General features: G+C 41.7%; 1 protein-coding gene across 9 annotated transcripts in view; it reads right to left on the bottom strand.

Annotated features, from left to right (window-relative positions):
* The window catches only part of pde4d (phosphodiesterase 4D, cAMP-specific), a 223,576-nt gene that overhangs the window by 60,966 nt on the left and 134,881 nt on the right, over positions 1-27,729 (bottom strand). Inside the window, exon 1 of one of the 9 annotated variants that reach the window (XM_074637715.1) lies at positions 23,168-23,199. The exons of 7 other annotated variants lie outside the window; for them this stretch is intronic. In XM_074637715.1, the coding sequence (XP_074493816.1) occupies positions 23,168-23,184 (17 nt within the window). In that variant the 5' untranslated portion in view covers positions 23,185-23,199. Of the gene's footprint in view, positions 1-4,721; positions 5,641-23,167; positions 23,200-27,729 lie in introns of those variants that run through there. One more of the 9 variants, XM_074637712.1, reaches the window with a different exon arrangement.

Genomic DNA, 27,729 nt, shown 5'->3' with positions numbered 1-27,729 from the left:
TTAAAGAAATTAGTGGTGTAAAAACAGATTATTGTTATTAAAAGCATTATTATCACGTTAACTTTGGCAGCCCTAAACTAAAGACAAGCAAGCAGCTTAGCCAATATTTTCCACTTTTATTGAGCAGTTATAATTCACATACACTTTGTGTTTTTGTCCAATATGCCAACCAAAACATACGTATGCAAGGATGTGTCCTTGCAAAGCACACAATTATCAAATATATTTTATTATTAGTGATTTTTTCTTTCTTTTTTGTAAACATAAAACAATTTATTCTTCATTCATCCATCTGGTATCAAATTACACTGAAACTGGAGGAGGCGAACAGAGCATGCTGTGTCCTCAAAATGATTTTTATCCCCACTCAGCCTTTTTTCACACATAACAGCCGGGTTTCTGAGGGAGAATGCAGTGGAAGAAAAAGTGTGAAGACGAGTGGAGCGTCAGACTGTGTGGTCCTATCAGGGGGAGCGAGTGGAGAGCACCCTTAATAAGGCTGAGTATATCAGCATAACCCTGCACAGTAGGCTGGCAGAGATTGATGCTGGAGGTGGGAAGTGCCTCTGTACGTACACACAAACACACACACACACACATACACACAACTGGTGGTCCTCTGAGACAACAGTGACTGATGACTCTGTCTCCTCAAAACTGACAGCAGGTCTCTGCCGTCTCCAAAAAGCCCATTTCAAAAGCTCTGCCTCAGTCCCAACAAAGTAACTTGGAGTGATAGAAAGTAATCTAAAGTTTGGCTGAGATTGACCCAGCAGCGCTGGAATCAATGACAATGTGCAGTGGGAGAAAGCCTCCAAGAAATGAGATAACAATGCTTTGTGTCTTGTTATCTTTCTGACAAAATGTGCTACGTCTCAGGTAGCCACCCTTGGGGCCACCAAGAGAGAGGAAGAGTGGGAGGGTGAAACCTGATGTCCTTTAACACCTCGCGTAAAAGAGCCGAGAACAACACACCAAAATGATTACATATTTAAACAAACTATTATCCACTGACTGACAATACACATCCTCCAATATTTCGGAGAGATGGAGAGGGAGGCGATGCATCAATGCATTCCCAATCCCCGTTTTCTAAATATAGCCTCGTCTATCCTCTCCCCCCTGGTCTCTGAGGCGCTGGATTCACTTAACTGGATTACTACACAAACTTTTCATTTCCTTTCTGGTTAGAGTTTAATGCTGTTACATCTCGGTTTATTCATTGTGGTGCTGGAGGCAACTCCCTGCACATTTAAAAAAATTGTAGAATGAAAACAGCGTAGCTACATCACTCCTGAGAGCCTCTGTACATCATTAATGGTTATGTATGCAGACTAGAAGCATAGAGATCGATAAAAGATGCTGACTGTAACAATAACCCTGTAATGCAGCGTGGCCTACTGAGAGAGAGAGAGAGAGAGAGAGAGAGAGAGAGAGAGAGAGAGAGAGAGAGAGAGAGAGAGAGAGAGAGAGAGAGAGACAATATTGTTCTTCTATGTCCTCAATGCACTCTGGAGTGAGATGCATGTATCCAAGTATCCATCCATCATCTGTAACTGCTTATCCTTTTCAGGGTCGCAGGGGGTGCTGGAGCCGATCCCAGCTGACGTTGGGCGAAAGCGGGGTACACCCTGGGCAGGTTGCCAGCCTATCACAGGGCTGACACGTAGAGACAGACAACCATCCACGCTCACATTCGACGGGCAATTTAGAGTCAATAATTAACCTAACTTAAAATGTCTTTGGACTGTGGGAGAAACCGGAGTACCCGGAGAAAACCCACGCTAACACGGGGAGAACATGCAAACTCCACACAGACTGGAGTTTGTGCCCAAGTAGACAAATAAATTTGTATGTTCATGTCTGTGTGAGCACACATTTTAGACATAAATGTATATATTTTTTGTGACTCAGTACCCAGATCCATGTCTCTGTGTAAGCATTATAAGCTCTATTCTCTCAGTGCTACTCTGCTTGTACATCACAGGTCTGCTGACACAGAAAGGCCACTGGTCCATTATCGAGGTACAATGAATAATACAGATCCTCTTGAAAGCTCCACTGGACTCGTACATATTCCCATATACACTACGATGATGCATAGCTTGACTGTGTAGAGAAAGAAAAAAACCCTGCCTGAGGTTTAAATGCAGTCTGACAGGCCCATCTCCCATTTTCAGAGACTAATGCTCAACTCTGACAACCATGACAGCCATGAATTGTCGTTGCAACACTGTCGCTAGATTTACTACATCCATCCAACGCAGCAACACAATACATTCCAGCAGACTGTGAATTACATCTTATTTGGATTCCTCTAACAGCAACAATGACTGTATCGAAGCCAATGTGTGTTATTCTGTAAGTAACATGAAATATTATCAGCCAACCAGATCACATTCTTTCAGCTGAATTCTCTCGGATGCCTTCAGGCCGACGTTATAATGTGCCATTAAGTCCTTTATCCCTTCTGCTATTAAGTTGCTGAACACAGACCATACTCATTTTAAATGATTGTTATTTAGAGGAGTTTTTAAGATATGTTGTTCTTATTTATTGTTTCTTATTTTTGGGCTTTTATTGTTATACTCTCACAGTATGTATTTACAGTCTATGGTTCTTATTGTAACTTGTTCCTCCAACTGCCCCATGCCTTTAATATGTTTCCTTTGACTAAACTAACTATTGGTTGTCTGTTGTATGTATTGATGTATGGACTGGGAATGATACAAATGTAAATAAAGATGTCTGAATCTGAATCTGAATCATGACTTCTCTTCTTTTCATTTTACTTCTCCTTCGACATTTGTGCTTTTACTATTATTCACCATTTTTTATTCAGGGATTAAATGGACTGTTTGTAAGTTTTTACACGTATAAAAATGTTTTGCCTGGACCGCAGGGGGCCAGCCCTACACTCACTGAGTGAGTGACTGACTGATTGATGAAGTTACACGAGTGTCGGAGTTTCCTCATTTTTCAAAATGAAAAAGCAGGGGAACAGTACCTTATGCAAATGAGCCTGTCCAGCGCGACGCGTCAAGCTCACAAAACTTGGACCAAGCTGTCAAACTAGGCGATCTTGTTCTAAAATTAACGGGATTCAGCAGTGGCATTGCCTTTTGGTGGATTGTTTAGACGGAATAACAGAAAGTTTATGAGCAGGCTGCCATGTTGTTTCCTGTTTGAAACGGCAAGCAGTAAATGAAGTGAGTGTGGTGTATATTGATTAAAACAGTGACAAGCTCACTCATCTAAACTTTCCACTATATGGTCACCTCCGCCTGCATCTAACTTTATGTTTATACAGCCTGACTGTGTGACTGTGATAACCTCTACCAGTGTGTGTGTGTGTGTGTGTGAAGAGGAAAGAGAGGAACAAGGATGTTGCTGTTTACAATATGTTTAGGGATTACCGAGGAATATTTGACATCGCTTCCTCATTGAAAGGCCAGCCCTCTTTTGTGTATGTACGTCGGAGTAGCTGGGTGGACACGCTTTTGTGTGTTTTTCTTGTGTGCTTTGACGTCTGCATAGTTCATCTGTTTGTCTGCGTCTATTCTTCTGTTGTCCATTTACTTCTCCACCCCTCTCTTTCACTACTGAAAAGGTCAATAAATTGCCCTTTGTTTGTTTAAGGCGAAAATCTATGCAATTTATTATTATGTGATGTTGAATTCAACACTAAAACCTATTAAACTGCTTTTATCAGCCACATCTTGTCCTCCGCAAGATGAGCAGATGTATCAGTTGAATCAATGGCCGCTATTGATGAGTACAATTTGTGCCACATACTGTAGACATCCGATCTAGAGCTCATCTTTCCACTTTCCACCAGTGTAAAGGGAGAGAAACAACAGGGAGAAGGATGAAATGTGGCGAGCATGCCTGTGCTTAGATTTAAAACAAAGCATGGAGAATACCCAGAGGCCCCGGGCTGTTTGACAAGAATACAAAAAAATGTGGTTAAGACTGTGGTTAAGTCTAGCAAGTGTAGCATTTGTGTCCATGTGTAGTCACACCACAGAGGAAAGATAATACCAAAGAAAAAACAGTTGACAAACAGGTCTGACAGACGGCGATATAACTACCCCTTCTAACATATGTTGAATGGTCTTTTGCGTGGTTAGCGTGAAGAACTCAAACCACTGGAAAAAAGTTGTTGGAAATATGAGCATTGTTCATATCCCAACAGCCCACTATGATGACATCACTGACTCCTCTGTGTCCCTCCCAGTTTGTAATGTAGCTGTGAGACAACTATTCCCATAAGATACCCAGCCTACGTATGACTAATCAAAACAAGACAGAAGAGAAACCCAACAATACAGCACTTTTTTCAAGATGTTTTTCCAGCTCATATTTCTCTTGAAACGCAGTCTCCATCTCAGCGTTACAATACCTCTGTGTGCTTCATGCTATTTCTGACAAACCCTGGACGTGATCAACTTGAGCATTTAGTGTGGGATAAAATGACAGGAAATGTCTGGCCCATTTAACAATAAATTTCCCTGAATACATCTGGGAAAAAACTACACTGGGCTTGGCTAGGCTAGCCTTGAGGGAGCTCTAACCGTACCACAAAAACAACACACACGCCTACAAATGCACATACTTCTTTATGTAGACAGTAAAGCAGCAGCAGTAAACCCATAAAAAGACAGAAAACACACATAAATTAAAAAAAACTTCACATGTATCTTTGAACCATCACCACTCACCATATCCAGGAGTGCCTTCTGAAAGGAAAATGGCTGAGGTGCATCATGGACCTGTCACTGGGAACACCTGGACAGTGTCCAGGCTTCATACCGAAGCTGTGTCAGGACTGTTAAGCTCTGTCTAGCTATCTATCTACAGACACTGCCCCACAGTATCCGCAGGCCACAGCACAACATGTAGTGTCCCATACTGCAGTCCACTGCTGTGATGCTCCCATTCAGACCAGTCTCCCAGTAAAGAGCCCCTTCTGAACTTCCAAACCTCACTGGGTTTTGTCCAAGTGCATCACTGCAAAAAAGTGCCGGCTTACATCCAACAAGGCAATCTTAAAAGTCAAACTACATAGCGCCATAAAATCCATTGAGTTCCAGAGGAGAAATAAAAAATCCCAATAAATGTGACAATAAAAAAGAAACATGAACTGGGGGCCAGAGTTAAGCCCAGTGTGAACTCTTCTGTCTTTCAGCAAGAGAGTCTCAGCAGTGCGAGCACACAGGCGGCCACCCAGCGGGACCAGCTAAGCTCTCCGGCCGCTGCTCTTTTTTCCGTGGGATTCTTCCGGCAAAGGTTTGGAAATTACTGTCCCACATCCACATGGTGAACCGGTTCAGGGACTCATTCCTCCGGAAAACATTCCTTTTTCCTGACAGCCAACGACGCCAGTTGGAGAGGCAGCGGTATTCACACCAGCATGACAGAGCATGTTACACACAGAGTCACTCACACACTCACATTCGCTTTCATCATCGTCTCAGCTTTGCCCCCTTTTGTCTCTCTGACTCTGTGTCTCCCTCCCCGTTCTGCCCTTTCACAACCTCCCAGGAAGGGAAGTGAGGAAATGGGGGGGAGAGAGAAAAAAAACAGTGAAGTGCCTCTCCAGTGTCTTCCCTTCTCTCCGTCTTGCTCTCGCTCGTCTCCCTCCCTCCTCCTCCCTCCAGTAAGTGGGATGTCCTGACCCTGTGTAAGAGGTGTGCCTGCTCCTTCAGTATCCAGTCAGCTAAACCTATTGATCCTCTTACCACATGCTGCTACACTTCATTCAGAGAAGAACGCGTCTGCACATGTACAATTTGAATACACACAAGAATGCACAACACAGAAAGCCTCTACTGTATTACATAATATAGGCAAAGTGTTGACAGAAGTAATTCCCCTCATTTCCCCCCCTTAATTCCATCTTCCGCTCCACTTTTCTTTTCTTTTCTTTAGTAATGTGTGTTTGCCTCTATCACAGCCCTCCTTCGTCATAACAACGCAAGCGCCGCTGTTGCCCTGTCAGTTTGTTTTTGCTACACTAAGCACACCCTCTGTCTGTCTCTAGTGTCTGCATGCATGCCAGTGAACCATGAAATTTCAAACCACACAACAAATGCCATCGTATTTTTTCCTATGCATGTGTGTGTGACATATAGATTGTGCGTGTGTAACTGTGAAAGTATGCAGGGGCCCTCTCAAGGCATGTTTGTTTTAAGAAACATATTACACAGGATGTGTTACTGGGCCTTACTGCAGTATAATGCATTCCCCTCGGGCCCCATACTGTCTTTCATATCTAATCAATTATGAAGAGAAAATTAAAATCAAAGCAAATTCATAATTTTCAATATTATTCAGAGTGCATGTCTCTCTATATAAAAGTCTGTGTTTGTATGAGTGACTTTGCATGCGCATATCAATTTGCACATTTGTGTGCGAGTGGTGTTGGCAAGGAAGTTATGAGTCGATGTTGGGGTTAGCACGCTAAGGTTGTGCCTATGCGTGTGTGTGTGTGTTTTGCATTAAAGACCATAGCTGTGGCTAAGCTCCAGTTGCTGCGGTCTGAAAAACAGGATCCAGCACTGCTTCTTACACACATCCTGCCCAACACACACGTCAGCAGCCTCTCAACTCCTGCCAAAAGTCAAACCACCTCGCAGCCTCTGTAAGCCTGCACCTTCAGCCACAACAGCCAGTCCTGAATAGAGTGGAGTGAAGCTGAATGTTGAGGAATCTGCATGCAGGAAAACTGAAGACAGACAAGCAGTTCTCAGGGGGGGTGAAGTGGGTAGTTTGAGTGCGTGAAGGGGCAGGGTTGACAGTTTAGATAGCAACAGGGAGAAGATTTTCAATTTAAGGGGCTTTAAAGGTTAAGCAAGAAAGCAGCTAGAAAGCACTGGAGCACCTGTTACTCATTATGTACACATACAGTAAAAAAATCAACTCTCCATCTGTCTCTCAGATTTATTCTTAAAAACAATCATATCATTTCAGACATCTCGCGTACAAATGAAAACTGGGGTCAGCACTCGGATAATAGAACATACTCTGTATGTCCCCGTGCGTATGTGTGTGCATATATGGTATTACATAATGCTAGTCCCTGCTTTAGGGGCTGTTGGCCCCCGCTCTACTCACACTAACACTGGTGAGCTGTCACGACTCATCCTGCAACCCGAGAGAGAGAGAGAGAGAAAGACTGGAACAGAGAGGCAAAAAATAAAGAGAGTAAAGGCAGATTCAAATAAATATAGAAGGCAGGAAGCAGGGTGAGTGCAAAAGAAGAGAAGAAGAGAGAAGGTGGGGTAAAGAGTTGAAGTGGATGTACTAGCATATGCTAGCATCCTTAAAACAAGAAGGGCAACGATGAGGCTTTTTTTCATCACTTTTCTTACCAAAAGATGGAGGGTGAAAGTGCAGGACAGGGTAAGATTGATGATGATTAAATTAAAGATCAAATGCAGCCATGCTGCAGGGACACAGAAACCTTCAAACGACGATATGTGCCAGACAGAAAGCTAACACAATGACATATTACAGCCATAAAGTACAGTGTTGACCCATCATCATCTGTGACCCCTGCTTGTAAGCAGAACAATGTCTTTTTCCGTCTACAAAATATCCCATCATATTCGAATCAGCAGGCCTTTTCCATTACATTAGCGGTCCGACATGGCTCTCTATAAATGGGCATAAGGGGGAAGGAGGCCGGATTACACAGCGGAACAAGTGCGTATCGATTTCACGTGTACTGACATTTAGCAAAGTACTTTTCTTCATTTATCTGCAGATCGAAGTCCAAAGAACACAGGCTGAACAACCTCTACAGTCAAATCACAGAGCTGGTCCAACAGCATGGCCCGCCAGAGGCATGACTGCTTTAGCTGCAGATGGTTTGCAAAACAAAACAGAAATGATGTAACTCTTCAGGTTATAAAACCTGAAAAGCAATGTAAGGTGAGCTTCGTGACACGAAAATCAATATATGAATATGCGTTGCATATTATTTCCTAATCACCTAATGGAGTTGCCGTGTAGCCAAATGACATTTCCATACCACAGTTAGCATAATAAAAGGAAAATTAAATCCACACCAGCACAGCTCAATCATCACATTAATATGAAAATATACTTTACATTCAAATAGGAAAGCAAATCCCTCTAGAGACTGAGAGAAAACGAGTCCCTCATGTACGTTTTGTTCCTTTGAGGATGGCCAGCTGTCCATCACTCTGTGTGTTGCTGTGGAAATGCCTTGGGCCCGGTCCTCCTCCTTACCATTCACAGATGGTGATGCAGTGGCATTTGAGCAAAGGTTAACTCATTCCCCCTTCAAATCAGATATTTGTAATTAGATTCCCACATCTAATGGGGACACGCAGGCTTCAAGGGCCATTTGTAGAATGTGAAGAATGTTTAAGTGCCCAAAAAATGGCTCACTTGTGGAGTGGAGAGAGTTTTTCGACTCTTTGATATTTTAAGGCAGATCAAAAGACAGAAGGGGGAGGGACTGGCAGCAGCCCCAGAAACATACATATAAATTATATGTTTATGTGCAGTACAGTACATATTCTGTGAGTCTCTCATCATACTAACCAGTTATTTCACTTTTAAAAGGATGAAAAATGGGCTACATAAATTGTATTCAGTAAGTGGAATTGCTCTACCAAAATGCATTTTGCAAGACTACAAATTCTGTATACCGTTTAGTATGATAATATAATTGAGAAGCCTTATAACCTTAATTATCCGAGTATGACTAATAGCACCAACTTGGCTGTCATCACAGTAACGAATACCCTTGAATGTGTTTGATTTAAAGGTAGGGTTGGTAATATCCTTTATACAACTTTACCAACATTTATCAACTGCCAAAATATATGTAGCTTTATATACTGTATCTCCAAATTTACTATAAGTACAACATTGTGACTATGCTCATGTTGGATTAAGCTAAATTTGACAGTGGTCTAATTAGACATTTATTGTGCTTAATTACACACTGAAATCCCGCAAAATATTTATAATAAATAAAGATTTAGCCTCTGACACAGGTAATTATGCCGTGCATCATGTTCTCATCCCTTCCGCCCATAAAAATGCGTATTCCTTAAACACAATTCATAACTAACACCATATGAATAGACTCACATAAAAATTAACATCACTGGCATATAAAAGCAAAGCTCAAAGGCAAACATATGTCAAAAAGTGTAGAGATTCACTTTCACCAAGCGCAACAGAAAGGACACTAAATCTGCCCTCGTTTATAAATCCACTCAATCAGATGGCAGGCCAGGCACCACGGTTAAAAGCATCATGAATATCTGGTTAAAAACCACCATTGTGAACGGTGATGTCTATTTTGACTGCTTCATGAGGCTGTTTTCTGAGAGCAAGTACAGATGGGAGCGTAGTGAAATACCAATGGTCCATAACAGTCACTAACAGTCTGTGCAATCAACTCTGCTCTTCCCTCTGATACCTTCATTATCCCATTACACTGACAGAGAAAACCGCACTTTTACTGTTTTAAAGTGCCAATACTGAAACAGAACATGTCGCAAATGCCATGTTGTTACTGGAAACCTGCCAATACACAATGTAGTAACAACGGTGTAAATGTTCACTTAATACTTTTGCTCAAATACTGCATTGGCTAACCCTACCAGGTGTTTTATAGAGGAGAGAATCATTTACTACTACTGCCACAGAATAGTCACCAAAACATCAAATTAGTGGATTTTTATGTTTTCATATGTCCTTATTATATATCACAATTTTAAAACAAAATACGTTCAGTGTGAAAGGTGAAAAACATCCACCTGCTATCAGTGAACATGAGTAGGATATGTAGGAATTTATTGCTGGCTGTGGTATTTCCCCCTTGACGTCACAAACTGCAGAGACGTGCCCACACAAGTGATAAACAGAGAGTAGAGAAGACACAGATACTTTCAGTCAAAAGTAAAACATCTTAATTATTAGTAATATTCATACTAATACAACTAGCCGTATTTATATGCACAGTTTTTTAATCACTCTAATTAGCTGCCTGTAGCAGACAACATTCTGTAAATTTGTCTTACAGTAAATGCCACCGTTCCATGTGTTTCTGACATATGCTTTCAATAAAGCACTAATTGAGAGTTGCAGAGCTGCAGGATTTATTGCAGGTTTTGGTGTTTACCACTTGACGTCACAAACTGCATACTGTAGGTGTGTCCGCACAAGTGATAAACATGGAGGAGCCACATCTTTCAGATTCTTTGTTTTTGAACTTAAAGGACCAGTGTGTTACATTTAGGGGGAATCTATGGGCAGAAATGGAATAGAATATTAATAAGTATGTTTTCTTTAGTGTATAATCACTAAAAAAAATAAGAATCATTGTGTTTTTGTTAGCTTAGAATGAGCCGTTTATATCTACATACGGAACGAGTCCTTTCTTTCGGTCGCAATGTTTCTACAGTAGCCCAGAACGGACAAACCACTTTGTTAACTTTTCCTGCTTGGGCCAGAGTCCATAACGTTACTCACTCTGGAGTTAATCCCGTCACTCCACTCAGCCACCGGGAAACAAGACACGGGAAACCTCTCGTTTGTACAGCAGTAGTTGCAGTTTATGCAGAAATAAATGCTACAGCTCCTCAAAACCTTCACTTGATATTCTCAGAGCTAAACTAACTCTGTCTTCTGCTCCACTAGCTCACTTGTTCGCTTACATCACACACATTCGCCGCCACTCTCTCTCTCTCTTGCTTCACCACTCACTTCCCGCATACACGCACACACTCTAAACACAATAGATCTGCTGTTCTCCTCTCGAGAGGGCCATTCGCGTTTTTACGTCAGCCACCGTTTCTGCACGCTTGGCACCCGCAATCTGCAACCTCACCGCTAGATGCCGCCAGAAGTTACACACTGGTCCTTTAACAACTAACAATATAAGAGATTTCCAGCTTTCGCAACAACATATCATCCCAATTTCCCCCAATCTCTGAATTATTTTGGAGAGAAATGCTCCCTGAAAACGTTGAGGCACATGCTCTTCTTATGCTGTGAAGCAGTCATGGCAACTAATGGAAACAAATGTAGTGATTGGGGTCACACACTGTGTCTAGACTGACCTGCCTCCGCTTCCTCAAACTGGTACAGTTATATGAATACACGTGCAGGCTAAAGCTCACAATAATTATCGAGTGTTCTGTCAATTTCCGGCGTTGTGCTTTTTATCTGCTGCCATCAGAGAGTAAATAGGACCAATTAGATATTGCATGCAACATTTCAATGAGAGCTTTGTACCCGGGCCACTAAATGAAGCTCACCCACTCACCTCGGGGAGCGAGTGCATTTTGGAAGTGGGTGAATCTGGGAGCACGCTAGTTAGGGTGTCGCAATATATCAGTGGTCACCAGTCAGTTGGCTGTTTTGTGTCCACTTTAAAATCCAAGTGCCCATTAATGTCACCACCAGTCACCATTCTGCACTGTTGCCATAGTGACAATGCTCAAAGGGGGCAGCTCAGTGAGAGATGTAGCTTAAGCCAACCGTGAATATAAGCTAAGTGATGTTTGATAGTAGAGGTTGGTGACCAGACGGCAAACATTTCAACATGTCATCGCAGGAAAAGCAAAGGTGTAATTAATGACATTAATAAAGACTTAAAATACTAATTTAGCTTTTACTTTTTCCAGGGCAATACTATTTTGCATGCTGGCTCACTGACATGGAACAGAGCCATCATATCATAATTACACCTGTGATTTTCCTGCTGCTACAAGTAAAATGGCGACCTTGATTAAAATGAACAAGATGTCTCACAGACCAAAAATGTCAGAGCACCGTGGGTTAAATCCTCATAAAGCATCCATAACTGGAAAAAACTAGATTTAAAAGTTGTCTAAATGCTGTGGTGAACGATAGTATAATATTATCAAAGTGTACCTAAACAATAATGCTAAAATATAAATTAAACAATATTTGAATGGCAGTGCAACTACCACTATTTTCAAACATAATTCTATTCTGTTATATCTGACTTGTGATGGATGGACCTTGCTCAAATTCAAAATAAAATTCCATTGCATTTACTGAGCTATTAAAGCAGCAGTAGGTGAGATTGGAGCAAATATGATTAAAAAAAAGTATTTTTTTTATAAAACGGTCACTATATCCTAACAGTAGTGTATGAGGCAGGTAATCTGAAAAAATGTGTCTCTGTGTCCTCCGGTGCTCCTAATGGCATCTGCTAGGTTTCACAGACCGGAGGAAACCAACCATTCAGGGATGATCTGGAGTCTGCCGTCCAGCTGCCGTCTATGAGAGCCGGCTGTCAATCACTCGCAAACAGTCAAACTAGGCAGCGCTGATCAAATATGAATCAGTATTCTGTTACTGTAATACTTAATTCTCGCCTCAAATGTTTTCAGAAACATCTTGTACTGTACTGTTTAGCTGCAAAATGAGAAAGTTTGTGACCTGGCAGCCATGTTGGGAATCTGTCAAGGAAATACCAAGCACCGCCCACCAGCTGGAGCACAGCCAATAGGAATGCTCAATAGGAACGCTCTCTCTGAAATTACCTGTGATTGGCCAAAGTCTCCCGTCACAGGCTAGATTTTCTAAAGCCTAAAAACAAAGCCATGAAGAGGTGCAGAAGTCTAGTTTTCTCTCAGAACACCTGAATTACAATATGCTGAAAGGTTATCATGGAATTTTTGCCCAATGATGCCAAAAAATGTCTGCCTACTGAAGCTTTAATTGCGCTGGCTTGTACTTGTGTCTGCAGGAGAACACCAGTGTACTGTAATTAGTTTCATGTGATTAATTGTTTGGCTCTAATTGCCAGCTGTGTCTGTTCACCTGTGATCTATGAGGACATTTCTCCAACGATGTAGGAAAGTGACAAGATACATATTGTTCACAGAGGTGTTGAAAAAGATGTATGCATGCTAATAGTGCATACTGATGTCATACAAAATCTCACTATTGCACCTACCTCTTTCTCAATCTCTGCAACCCTGTTGTGTAGATCTACACTCTTACCGGCTAAATATCTGTACACATCCCATCCAATGCTCTCCACACTTCCATTCCCAGCCATGGTGTCAGCTCTGTTGCTCAACCCCTCCAAAAATAGACTTTTCCTGCATTGCACCAACGTTGTGTCACTGTTGCAGCCGAGGCGCTCGGCTGGCTCCCCCTGCACTGGCTGACTAGTCTGAGCCTTAATCACGGCACTGGATGATGGACTGAGTGTCTATCTGGGTGCGATTAGTGATTCCTCTGGGGGATGATATGGCCCAATGATGACCTCCGGCGATACACTAATTACTGTAGGCTCAGGGGACTGAATGAACGAAAAATAATTTAAAGGTCCCATATTATAGACAGAGATTTCCATGTCTTTTTGGATTATAAAGCAGGTCTACGTGCTACATAAATACTGTGAAAGTATCAAATCATTCAATGCACACAGCCCATGTTCAGAAAGTGTTCTTTTAAACAAGCCATCAGGACTTCCGTAATGTTGTGATGTCACAACTACACAGTCACCGGTAGAAGTGGCGCTAAACTTCGTGTAGTTGACACACACACACACACACTGAGTCCCCGGCTGCAGTGACGTTGTGAAGACGGCGACAGCGCAGATGCAGAAGACCAGAAACACCGACCAATCAGAGCAGACTGGGCTTTTTCAGGAAGGGGGGGGGCATGAAGAGACAGGCGCTAAAACGGAGCGTTTCAGACAGATGGTGAATTAAGGTACGTATATTCAAACAGTTTGAGAAAAATAATGTGTTTTTAGAACATTAAAGCATGTAAACATGTTCTAGTAGAAACCCAAAATACAAGTATGAACCTGAAAATGAGCACGATATGTCTTCTTTAACTTACAGTAGGTCCTGTTCAGTGTTGTTTGTAATAAGGCAGCGTATCTAATTTATTTATTATTGGTACTGATCTGCATGAGGCTCCCAAGCCTCCACGCTCACATTCACTTTGGTATCTACAACAAGTTTATGAAAGCAACAAATACAAACCAGATACAAGCTGTCTATTAAGGCTCCGATGAGACAGAGTGTGTTTTAGCAGCCTGGGGCAGCATTTTGTAATTGTAATTGCTTTCGCATTGCTCAGCGCCTCGTGTTTTTGCAGGAGTGCCCTGAACACCTCGAGTTGAAAAAAATTCAACTCTGAGCGGAAAAACGCCTGGCGACATTCACGTTTTTTTTCTCATTGTGGTGACTTTTGCTGGGTACACAGAGCTTTATGACTTTACCAATCGCAGTCATCATGATCTGAACAGAAAACAGCAGGAGGCAAATTTGTGCGGTACTTGAGATTTTGGGTAAGTTGTTTTCATTCATTTTAAACGGTACTATTAACTATGCGGGTAGCGTACAGTTCATGGTGAGTATTAAGGTAACATGAGCACTCATTTGGTGGTTGCTTAGTAATAATATAAAATAAAAAGACACAGCAAACTGCAAAATATGCTGATTGGGTAAAAAAAAAGGCAGTGCGGTGCGCATCACGTTTTCCACCTGCAAAATGAGGTGGAATGTCTCTTTGAGGTGGTCCTTTGCCACAGTGGTGCTTTGAGCTAAACGCTAACATCAGTATGCTACCATCCTCACAATGATAATGCTAACATGCTGATGCTATCACGTATAATGTAAACCATGTTCACCATTTAGTTGAGCATGTTAGAATGCAAAAATTTGTTAATTATCAAAAAACACAAGTACAAGTACAAGTACAGCTGTGGCTGGTAGGAAGTTGCAGGTATTTGATTAGAATTGGAATTTTTTTCTTTTAAATCTGAACTGATGAAGGCACTAGATGAAAAGTCAGAGGATCACCAAAGTGATTACAATTCATCCTTAGAGGAACATGAGTGTGTGTACCTTCCAGTAGTTGTTATTTCAGTCTGGACCAAAGTGGTTGGACCGACAGAACAAGTCCCGGAGAGAACAAGGAAGAGAACAAGACAAAGAAGTGATTCATTCAAGCGATTGAGATAAACCTGAGAACTCTTTGAATGAACAAGAGATGTGAATTACTTTTTGGAAGGAAAGTAGTGTACTGGAAATTCATTGCAAAACTGTTCTCTCTCATGTTTTTCTCTAACTGCCCCTAAACTCCATTAAAGGGCATGAATTATGAAGAGGGCGCAGAATGCAGGAAAGAGCATTGTGGGGGACTTGTGTGACATTAAACTGTTAAAGTAATTACAGGTTAGGAGGAGGCTTGCAGGCTGTAAAATGATCTTACTCTGAAAATGGCTCAGTCTGTGACAGTCTGTCTGCAAACTGTGGAGGAAACCACCAAACTCTGTCACACAGAACAGCCCACGCCCTTCCAAATACTGGCTTATTGGGCTCATATTTTAGTTTACATGCACAGTGATAAAACACAAGTAGAGGGGCAGTGTGAATGCAAAACTTGCAAAAAAACTAGTTAAAACACCCAATAAAAGAATGTCATCTGTTGGGTAACAAGGCCTCATAGAGTATTAAAGGGGGAGAGCAGCTGTGTTAACAAATTGAATATTACTCAAAGTGATAATGTGACAGGTGAAGGCAGATGCATCAAAAACTTGCAACACAATCACTACGGTGCACTGTCATTAAATAGGAGAATAAATGAAGGATAAAATGTGCAATATAAACGTGTTTTGCTTTTCCATTACATGAATGACAAGCTTTTATAACTCAAAAACAATTTTCAGTTTTACCTCATATATACTTCCCATAATGTGTAAGTTTATTAACAGAATACTGCATGTGGGTAGCCCACTTAAACAGATTTATCATCAGCCAAATAGATTACCATTTAAACGCCTGTAGAATAATGCAGTTTAAAGTGTGATTGATTTAAAAGCCTACCAATGAATGACATGATGAATTACTGTGATTACAATGCTGTTCTGCAAATCTGATATTCAAGCGTCATACTTTGGAGCTTAGACCATAATGAATAATTTCTCAACCAGACTGACTTTATTTCCCAGTGTTCATATATTGACAGACAACGAAAGATAAATTCCTTCCTTCTCAGTACTAATTTTGTCTTTTTCGCCCAAACATATTGAAGAATTGTTTGTCTTTTAACTGTGCATTTTAAAGAGCAACTGTAAAACTAGGGCCTGTCAAAGTCAACGCGATAATAACGTTTCGTTTTAACGCCACTAATTTCTTTAACGCGTTCACTTTCGGAGGCTGTAGAGGGCTCAGTTTTAAGGCTATAGTGAAGATACTGGTGTCATTTAAAACTAGAAAACCTAAGGAAGACATAGTACCAACCATGTCATACTAGCTTGTTGTGAAGGCGGTCAAATAACGTTCCAAACTTCTGCTAAATTTTGGCGAGGAAAAACTGGCATGGCCATTTTCAAAGAGGTCCCTTGACCTCTGACCTCAAGATCTGTGAATGAAAATGGGTTCTATGGGTACCCACGAGTCTCCCCTTTACAGACAAGCCCACTTTATGATAATCACATAAAGTTTGGGGCAAGTCATAGTCAAGTCAGCACACTGACACACTGACAGCTGTTGTTGCCTGTTGGGCTGCAGTTTGCCATGTTATGATTTGAGCATATTTTCAAACATCCGACTTCTGCAGAAGTTCAGGCGAGTGCTCTCCCACTCATGTTAACCTGTTGTTTACCTGTGTCCATCTCAACAAATCCCAGCACAGGAAGCCTGTGTTTTGGTTTGCTTGGGCACTCCTGGTGCGGTTCATTTGGGCAGTTGTGAACGCAGTAATAACACAACAACCGGTCCGAGACCACCTCTCGCAAGCAGTCTTGGACCGTTTTTTTTATTATTACTGCGTTCACAACTGCCCAAACAAACCACACCAGGGGTTGAACCGCACCAGAGTTTGATTAAAATAGACTAAATGTTGGCTTGTGAAAGCGCCCTAAGGAGACAAAAACAAATTTGAAAAAGTTGTTAATGGTACTTTCAGCTAATGAAATGTGAAATGTTTGAGATAATGATGAAAGGCATGAATAAGTCTCGGCAGGACGGTTAAACAATGGCAGATTGTGGCCACAAAACATACTCATGCAGCTTATGTGCACGTTCAGTAAGGAAGACCCTCTTTACACTCTCATTCATTCACAAGTCTCTATGTCTCTCTCTCTCTCACCGGCTCCGACTCCATCAGCTGACTTCGGGCGTTCACTCCTATTTAACGGCGAGCACGAAGCCACCAGCAATGCTACATCTGCGAACGTAGCACAAACTAAAAAGACAAGGTCTATTGGACTTACGTTACGCCGGGCAGACACACAGCTGACAACCTCGCAGCTAAACTAAATGATACTGTGGGACAATGCACGCAGCATCGTGGCTGCTACTGTAACTCTCCCGGACCGGTGATCTGGGGATTCAGTTGTCTGTTTTGCACATACACTGCAGCTTGTGATAAATTATGGATTTAACCTGTTTGTGCATCGGCTTTTCGTTGCAGCTGGGCGGCTTATTAGGCACTAAAAATAGCACCGCTGCATGAGACGCACTAATCTTGTCGGTTAACTGTTAATAATCGGTTAACGAGGGCTGGTTATCGGTTAGATAAAAAAATATATAAATTAGCATCCCTACCAGTGATGTATTACTGCCTGAATATCATGGCGATGATAGTATTCTGTGTTTGCTTCTTGATTGGATGTGACAGGAAATGCTGGGGAGCATGCTGAGATGGCCTTGCCACCCTTGTCTGCCGTCATGGCTCCCATGACATTTAAAAGTCAAACTTTCACCCCTCTTTCATCCACACCTCACCATCACAAAATGAAACCTGTCAGCTCACTAGAAACCCCAGGCAGGAGGGGGGGTGGCTTCAAGTCAGAGACAGCTGAGAAAAGGAACGGAGAAATGGCAGAAGAACCAGAGAAAACATCAAACATTTTTACTGTACAATAGGTCCTCGTCACTCAGAGAGACAGAGAGAGAGAGAGCTACTGCCAGTGATCGATGTGAGATGAGTGCTCTGAAAGATACCTGAAGGTGAGAAGAGAGGAGAAGAGAAGAAAAGAGAAGCACAAAGTGGAGACAGTTCAAGTAAATGTTTTATAAGATGCAGTGTTGTACAACTGCAGATGAGATGGGAGGGAAAATGTTTTAAGATGTGTAAAGATTCTGGGAAAGTCGGTGTGGGGGTTGACGTGAGAAGCGATCAGTGTAAGGCTTGTTACATTTGCGTGAAATCTGTGTGAGGCTGGTGCAGGTTAAGTTTAGCAGGATGAACAATTACGACATCCTCCGTTGAACTGAAAGCAACTCATTCAGTCTCACACTCTCTCTGCTCTCTGTCTAAGAAGCAAAGACTGTTTGTTTGTTTTTTGTCAAAAGAATTGAAATGGATCACAATAAAGGGAACTCGCAGTCAAAAGCAAACATATGTTGAGTCCAGAGGAGTCGCAGCTGACTTGTCTGTGTGCCTTTCAGGTTTGAATATGTGAACTTGTGGTTGAAAAACATGCAAATGTGAATGACTGTGCGAGTACTGTGTGCCTGCATGTGTACACAAGCATATGGATGTGCCTCTCTGTACCATCTGTGTGTGTTTGATGTAGTTGCAGGCTCCAACAGGCAGGCGAGTGCAGAGGCATTAACCACAACTCTAAATTTTTATAACATGAGATCAAAGGAAGAACCTACTGCTTTACTGGAAACTATAAACCATCTGGTGTGTCATATTTGTTGAAAACAGTCAAAGAAATTTGACCTCTGGGGAAGATGACACAGCAGGGAAGAGCACTGAGCAAAAAGCACTGAGCAAAAAGCACCCCCCCCCCACCACCACCACTAGCAGGTATTCACCCCCCTGAAGAGACCGCTGAGGAATATTCCACCCTCGGATGTGTTATATAAAGCTCCCTGACGTTCAGTACGTTCTAGGAATTATTCTATAATGAAGTGTGATGCCCACTCTCTCACAACCTGCTCATTTTTTACCGTGAGAGATGGCGTCTACCTGCACATGAAAACAACTGCACTCCAGTGTTGGTTGGAGAACATTATGATTTGTGTTACTTTATACACAGCTGATGTGTTTTTCCCTCTTGTATAAGTTAGAAATTTTATGAGCTGTTAAAAGCTGAAGGGGACGTATCGTGCTCATTTTCAGGTTCATATACTTGTGTTTTGGGTTTCTACAAGAATGTGTTTACATGCTTTAATGTTTTTATCATACTGTCTGTCTGAATATACCTGTATTCACCCTCCAGCTGAAACACTTCGTTTTAGCCCCTGTCTCTTTAAGCCCCCATTGGCTATCGAGAAAAATATGCCACACCTTTGCAAAGGTACTGTAGTTCTCAAACCGTGGGTCGAGATACTCAGATGGAGTGCGGAATATTCTAGTGAACATTGAAGTGACATACTATAGGCTTGTTAGATCACATGTTTTCTGATTAGAGGGTGACACAGGAGTGGATTTTCACTCCTGTTCCATCCCACTCCCACAAAAAAATTGTATCCCAATCCCATGACAGAGTAAGTAAAAAAAATTGTATCCCGTCCCAATCCCAAAGAGTTACTCCCATCTCATTCACGGGATTATTCATATTAGAACTGCATATTTATTAGGGCTGTCCCGAAAACCATTGTCTTGGCCAATTCTGATTTTGTTCAGAGAACCATAATTGACAGCATACACAAACATTGTTTGATAATTCAATTGTATGCTGAATAAATTATGAGCATGATATTTAAATAGTATTTACAGAAAAGAAGAAGAGAAAATGTCATTCTTTAGAGTCAACTATTTATCAATCTAAAACTATGTATTTATCAATTTATTAGCGGCGAGCGGCGTCCTCCTGCCTGCCCCCCCACCTACTGACTGTGCATGGAGCAAGAGGAGATAGGAGAGACCTAGCAACTGTTGGCAGAAGAGCCGGTCATTGCTATTTGGCAACACTCTGGTTGTGACTAGTCGGTTACTGTCTGTGCGTCGCACAACATGAACTATTGTGCGGCGCATGCGTGTAGATTTGACCGACACAGAATCGGCTATAACTGAGGCTCAGTGCATCTTTACTGATTATATGATTCGTGTCCCGCCTACTACCATTAACTTTTTTTCCTGTCTTGTCCCAGTCACGTGATGAACAGTGAAAATGAATCCCATCCCACGGGAATCCCACGGCCCGCAGGATTCCCGAAAAAATGTCTGCCTATTTCTGATCCAGGCAGCCCACAAAAAAACTGACTGGGTTGTCTTATTTCACAGTTTGTGGGTTGGTAGGCACTCCAGATAGCAATTCACCAAATTATAACATTTACGCAGACATATAAGGTACATGTACATCTCCAACAGCCATGCTACAAGGCTGGATTTTCCTTTACACGCAACACACTGCCAGCTGCAGGTGTGCTGTTCCGTATGTGACCCTACACAGTGACTTGTGCTGTGAAGGCTGCAAACAAATAGTGAGATCAACAAAATATCATGTTACTGCTATCAATAAAACTGTCAACAAAGGTAATGTGTATGCCATGCTGACACCTGCTCCCACTGACTATAAAACAGCTGCTTCCATGGCACACTTATGTACAGCGGGCCATCTATTGTCCAAGCATGGTCTGGTGCAGACATCATCCAGGCAGCCATTGTGTAAAAGGGGAGAATTGATCAGACGGATGCCATTTTTGGATTCATTAAATAAATCTAATTCCATCACAAAATATAAATATAAATATAAAAAGTCTTAAATATATCTGTACACTACAGATATATTTACACAAAAAGATTTTCCTCGAAATTACAGATTTAAATTCATTCTCTCCCCCCTTACTTCCTCTCCAAACCACTTTCTCTGTCTATTTTTTTCTTTATAAGAGAGGTAATAACTCCCTGGCGTATAACTGAATTCTCTTAAAAGTGTGGTATAAAGGGAGTACTCATAAAAAAAAAACTTGCTCTCTCCAACTGTGACTCCAGCTGTATCACAGGAGGGCATGCTGCAGAGAATGAGTGGGAAGGGATGGATGCACGGATACACAGAAAGAGAGAATACAGTTATACTACAAGGAAGGCACAGACAGAAAGAGACAGAGACAGCAAGGAATAGACAAAAAAAGAAAATGAGAGAACAAATACTGAATACTGATTGGACGTCTCTACAAGTTGCTGTCTGCTGCATTGTGGCACATACTTCTCCACCTCAGCACAAAAAGATCCCCTAAATCCCACCCAAACACAACTCCAAGAATTGCTACCCTCTGCACATACATACACAAAAACAAAAAAGTAGAGAGGGATGAGGAGAGGAAGAGAGAGAGAGAGAGAGAGAGAGAGAGAGAGAGAGAGAGAGAGAGAGAACATGCAATAGTGTGAGAACAGCATTGTTACATAACAGATAGAAGCAGCATGGGAGCTACCAAAGGGGAGCTCCTGGGCTTCTGCAAGTCGCAGAATGACGCATTGCCCTCACACACATTCACACACACATTCACACACACACACACACACACACACACACCACCCTCAATGCAGCAAACGACACACATTCACATTGATGTGCTCCATACTAGAGAAGCCACTCCCACACATTTATCATAATCTGGCCAACGGCAGCCGAAGTGACGATCCATTCATTATAAAAACACTGCCGAGCAGCAGAAGAGCAGAAATGCAACATGTACAATCAATTTGATCCATAAACGTTTTAGAGGCCATAAGCCACAGCCACATGGTTGCTGGAGCTAACTTAGACCTTTTTTTTTTTTTTTTTTAATATTTACATAGTTGCAAATTTCCCTGTTAACAAAGAAATAAAACTATATCAAGCTAATCATCCATGACGACCATGGATTTATTTCAAACACTGAAGCATTTGTAAAGAATTTGGATTAGGGGTGTAAGAAAATATCGAAAATATCGACTATTGCAATATTATTTTTTGTGATACTGTATCGATTCTCAAAACCACTGTATCGATTTTTAATAGTTTATATGCCAAGATTAACTCAGTCAGTACTTTATTTCATTTGCAAAGCGATGCGCCCTCTCAGTGTACAGTATGTGCCCTTTCAAAGTAGTGCTATGATGTAGGATGTGATATGATACAGGGACTGTGATAAATGCAGATCCCACTGTTGTGACTGCACATCTTTTTTGTTTTACTCAGATCTGAAGCATATGGGGGTATTTACTGAATACATTTTTTTACCCTAAAATAAGATTTAAAAAAATTATTAATATTGAATCGTAACCCCTGTATCATGATACATATTGTATCGCCAGATTCTTACCAATACACAGCCCTAATTTGTATGTGAGCCGTTTTCTTACTAGAATTTATGGAAGGCTATTGATTGCAACCCTAACACGAGGTGTCAGAGCCTCAGCAGTGCAAGGTGCACTAGATTATCTTTCATGAATTAGAAATGCATTAAAGCATAGATAATGTTATGTTTTTATAGCCGAATCTAGAGGAAGAGTGCTAAAACAATGCTAATAGCCAAATCTTTTTCACCACCATCCATCTTTCTGTCTTTATCTCGAGCTGACTCTAAACATAAAACATGTCTCTCTAGCAATCAATCTGCTTTGGTAGCTATTTTTACACCAAGGCATGACTGCAGGCACACACAAGCGCACACACACACACACACACACACACACACACACACACAACAACCCTGAACTGAGGCGGGATCGATTGATGAGCTACAGGGAAAGCAACCTGCATTCCTCCCATCTGGGAATGTAGAAGCAGGCTGCTGCAGAGCACTTTGCACTAAACACAGGAAATCAATATTCTGCAAGTTAATGAGATAGACCCCCTAACCTCAGCATCTGATTAGATAAACAGATTAGCAGCATAACACAACACCACTATTAGGCGAAAGCAGTGCAGGCACACACTGCTCATGGCAGGCCCATAAAACGGACTGGCAGCCTTACAGTTAGTGATAAAAAAAGAGATGAGATTTTATTATGTGGCTGGTGTTATGTTCTGAGAGATAATTTGTATTTATTTGATCACTATCATGTCTACACGATAGCTGCTTACAGTTATGAAAGATGTACTTGAAGAAGTCGAGTCAAGTGATGCTGAAGACGGTTTAACGACATAACTGGGGTTCAGTCATCAAGTTTTTGACCACTGTAAAGATAATCATGCCCATGAAAACAGAAAAATCAACAATGATTACGTTACCTTTCAAACCACCTCATGTTCAGATAAAATCTCTGCTGTTTTGTTACTTACCTAGAAAGAGAAAAGAGGTGGAGGGAGATAGAGGGAGGGACGGAGAGAAGGGGGGAGACAGATATAGACAGAAGTTATCAGGACAATCTATTGACTGCAGTGAGATGTAATTTGTGCTTAAACAAGCATCGGGGCACATTGTATATGACTCCTGGAACCCCTTCTCCCAGCGCTGTTTAGTGGACACACCCACACACACACACACACACACACACACACACACACACACACACACACACACACACACACACACACAGAGTAATGAGAAAGGCTGGGAGTGTATATCAATATTCTGCAGTGGTGAGAAAACTGCTCTCTTTATCTCACTCTCTCTCCATCCCAGTGCAAGCCTATTGATCGGAGTCAAGCCTCCCATATTCAGCACCCCCTCTCATCGCTCCCCACAGCATTCACCCTTTGATATCTAAATGCAGAGTCCTCCTCCTTGACGAAAATGCCTGCAAAATTCTAACGATGTCACAGATGATGTCTGAACAACTAATGAGGGGTGATAGGAGATCGAGCCTACAAACAGGGAAGACAAATATGACCACAGTGACACTCAGATTACATCAGATGTGCAAAAAGCACATATTGTCACTGGTGAACTGAAGTGGCCCAAGGAACTTCCCTTTGGAGCACACCATATGGGCAGACCCAGGACATGCTGATAAGGATGCAGAGGATTCCCATCACGTCCCTGTGCGGGACAAGTACCTACAAGATCCAATGGATGAATAGTTGGACAAATGAAGTCTCTTTGGTAAGATAAATATTTCTTCCGCATTCAGATAACACTTTAATATCATTGCAAGTCAGTCAATACTGAGTTTTATAGAACTGCTGATGAAACGGATACCTGGAACAAAACATTGACCTGTCTCAAAAACATTGCTGACAAGACCAACACCAAATTATATATCAAAAACGTTCACAAAATTTGCACAATGTTGTTCCGCTGAAGTGTGGTAACACAAAATAAAATGCAACTCACACCTAGGGGTGTAAGAAAATATTGAATATCGCGATATTATATTTTGTGATACTGTATTGATTCTCAAAAACACTGTCATTACTTTTAATTAATAGTTTACATGCAAAGATGAACTCAGTGAAAGCAGCAGTGCGTAGAATCGGAGCAAATATGATTAAAAAAAGTTATTTTTATAAAACGATCGCTATATCCTGACAATACAGCATGAGACAGGTAATCTTAAAAAAAATCATGATCCTCTGTGTCCTCCGGTGCTCCTAACGGCATCTGCAAGATTTCACGGACCGGAGGAAAACAACCAATCAGAGCCAAGTTGGAGCCTGCTGTCTGTGTGCCCTCTTAAAGTAGTGCTATGATGTTGGATGTTACAGGGACTGTGATAAATGCAGATCCCACTGTTATGATAGCAAAAAACTCCTTTTTTACTCAGATTTTATGCATATGGTCGTGTGATCTTTATACTATAACAGTTTCCCTAAAATTCTATTTAAAAAAATCGCAATTGCAATATATTGAATCGTAACCCCTGTATCATGATACGTATCGTATCGCCGTTGCAGAGCGTTGCATCCTTTGATGTGAGTGAACTGATATACTGACATAACAGAAAATGTATTATATCACAATATATACCATGATATCAAATTTGTCATAGAGGATTTTATCCTTGTTGCCTACACCTCCAGTCATATAATATAATATAATATAATACAAAACTCAATATTGGTATCTAATTGATTATTGGTGTCTAATTTTTACCTCTCACTTTTCATACATCAACTCCGTATCCATGCCCTTCCCCTCCCTGTCTGCAGGCCTTATATCTTTTTCTCTCTGTTTTCTCCTGGTCAGACAGGTTGACAGCCTGTTGTTGATCGCAGGCAGACCGACCACAGTGTGAATGGATGGAGTGACAATCAGAAAGGCAGACTCAAAGAAAATGCAGCTAAAATGCATCTTGCACAGTTACTTTTATGAATCCAAACAGTGAGACACACAGCGAAGGGAAGCTACGAGGCCCATGGATATGTTGATAAGCAGTGCCTTATTAAAAAGGGCAGACACACAGGTAGACAGGCATATGGAAAATGACTCCCTTGCTCAATTGGCCCGCAGCCAGGAGTCAATAAATCTATCCTCTGAACTACTCCTCAACACCTACTATGTCACTGTTGAATCTACGAAGGAAGAGTCGCACACATTAAAAGAAGGGATTTACACATCCTAATTGAATATGTATCCAGGGCATTGCTATAAAAAACACATTATTTTGGCTGTTGATACGATTAACACAGACTTAATGATATTTACTTGGCTTTCAGGGTAGAACCAAATATTGTATGTTTTGTTATTAAATAACTATATTTAATCACAGTCTAGACAGTTTGCCATCTCATAAGCCTGCATGATTGATTCTGGTAACAAGTGGCTCAAAAGAAAGGCATAAATGGAACGTCAACAACTCTTTCGTAACCATCTTTGTCCACTCTGTCCGTCATTATTCAGGAATGTCGATGAGTTGTCTTGTGCAAGTGGCAAAAAGCCTTTTAGTGGAAGACGCTGGTGGAGATGTCACATCGTCCATCCACAAATTGTCAGCGGTGACATTTATAGAGAGATAGTACGTTTACGGGCAGCAAAGACACCAGCTTTAAAGACGTTTGGGATACACAGGCTCTCAGACCCATTTCTCAGTGTGGCAAGACAGGCCTGTATATGAATTAAGGCGCTTTCACAAGCCAACATTTAGTTTAATCAAATTCTGGTGTGGTTCGTTTGGGCGGCTGTGAACGCAGTAATTGTACTCTGGTGTGGACCAAAACAACCGGTCTGAGATTGCTTGCGAGAGGTGGTCTAGGTTTGTTTCCAAGCGAACCAAAACACAGGCTGCCTGCGCTGGGGTTTGTTGAGATGGACACAGGTAAACGACAGGTTAACATGAGTGCGAGAGGACTGACCTGGACTTCTGCAGAAGTCCGATGTTTGCTTGACAAAACGAAGAGAACACACAGAATATGCTAAATAAAGTCTCAGTGCTGAGTCAAAGTGAAAAAACTTTGAACAATGCATCTGCATCAAAGTCCATGATTCCCTGCATAGAAGTGGCAGCTCTCCAGATGAAAAAAATCACTCCATACACGCCCCTTAGCAACTTTTTTTTTTTTTTAAATTTGGTCCGCTTTGATTTGTGCACTGTGAAACTGAACCAGACTAAATAGAAAACTAACCAAAAGTATCAATTTCACTCTGATTCGGACTAGCCGAACGGACTATGGCTTGTGAAAGTGCGCTTAGACTGCAAAATAAAATGGAAAATAGCTCCTACACAAAACCAATCCAATACTGCAAACCGAAGTCTTTGTGTGAATGCATTGTGAATTCATGTGCGTGCTTGACTGCACTGAGAGAATGGGGAAAATATTATGTTCTCTTATGTCAGCCATGCTCAAGCCCATATGTGACCTCTACAAAAGCTCCATGACTCATGAAGCCGGGCATTACTGGGCCCTCTGATTGCACACATGATGATGAGCTCACGCCACAGTATATTTCTCCTGCATGCATTCAGTGCCGAAAGACTAGGCTGAGAGCTACAGTGACTAAAGCCCACTCTGCTCCACAACTTTGAGTGCAGAGGTAAAGGACGACTCTCTTTGGTTAGATGATTCTAATGAGGCCTGTTTCCGTGGTGACTAGATTCTCGGCTGGTGATTTATGGCATCACATAGTCATCACCTCCGAAGCGTCTGGTCCTAGAGTGAATGACGACAGCTTGTGATCGGCAACAGCTGTGGAAAACAGGTGTGTGATTCTCATTACGGCCATAGCAAGATAATGATGGCTTTTAATCACCAGTCCCGGATAGGAGAGTGTCTTGGCTGTGTCCATGTGTGTATTTTTCATGTGCATGGTCGTGTTGCATCTGCATTTTTGCTCTGTTCATGATGGATTTGTGTGCAGGAGATTTGCATGTTTGCATGTCTTTGTGAGTGTGTGAGAGTGGATGCATAAAGAGAGAGAGAATTCAACTGGGAAATGAGGTGTACGTACAAGCACCCTCTCCCCAGTAAACACACTTGTGTTTTATGGGCAATTTGACAATGAATGCACCAAAGACAGCAGTGACGCAAAGAGTTCTAGTGCCTCACCCTGCTTTACCACAAGGTAAAAAAAACAAAACATTGTCTCTGTTTTCTGGCTTTGCTGGATTAGAACCCTCTTATCATGTCTTTTCACTCTCCTTTCTAGAAGGCATCAGAGGAAGAAAAATGGAAAATACGATTGAGTGGGAGGATGACGTAAAGAGAAAAAAAAGGCAGGAAGAGGAAGGAATGCAAGTCTGAGGCCTCACCTCTAAGCAGTACTCGCTTAAGAACTTAAGCTCCACAACAAACAAAGATACCAGACCGGAGCTCTACCTAATCGTAGCAGCTTATTCCCCATGACTCTGTCTACAATTGGGAACCCACCAATAGCTGCTTTCCCACCGCTGGCAGGCATTGCTGATGCCTCCGCC

This window comes from Sebastes fasciatus, chromosome 6 (genome assembly GCF_043250625.1).
Source record: "Sebastes fasciatus isolate fSebFas1 chromosome 6, fSebFas1.pri, whole genome shotgun sequence".
In the NCBI taxonomy this organism is placed as follows: Eukaryota; Metazoa; Chordata; class Actinopteri; order Perciformes; family Sebastidae; genus Sebastes; species Sebastes fasciatus.
This window is presented reverse-complemented; position numbering and strand designations above follow the sequence as displayed.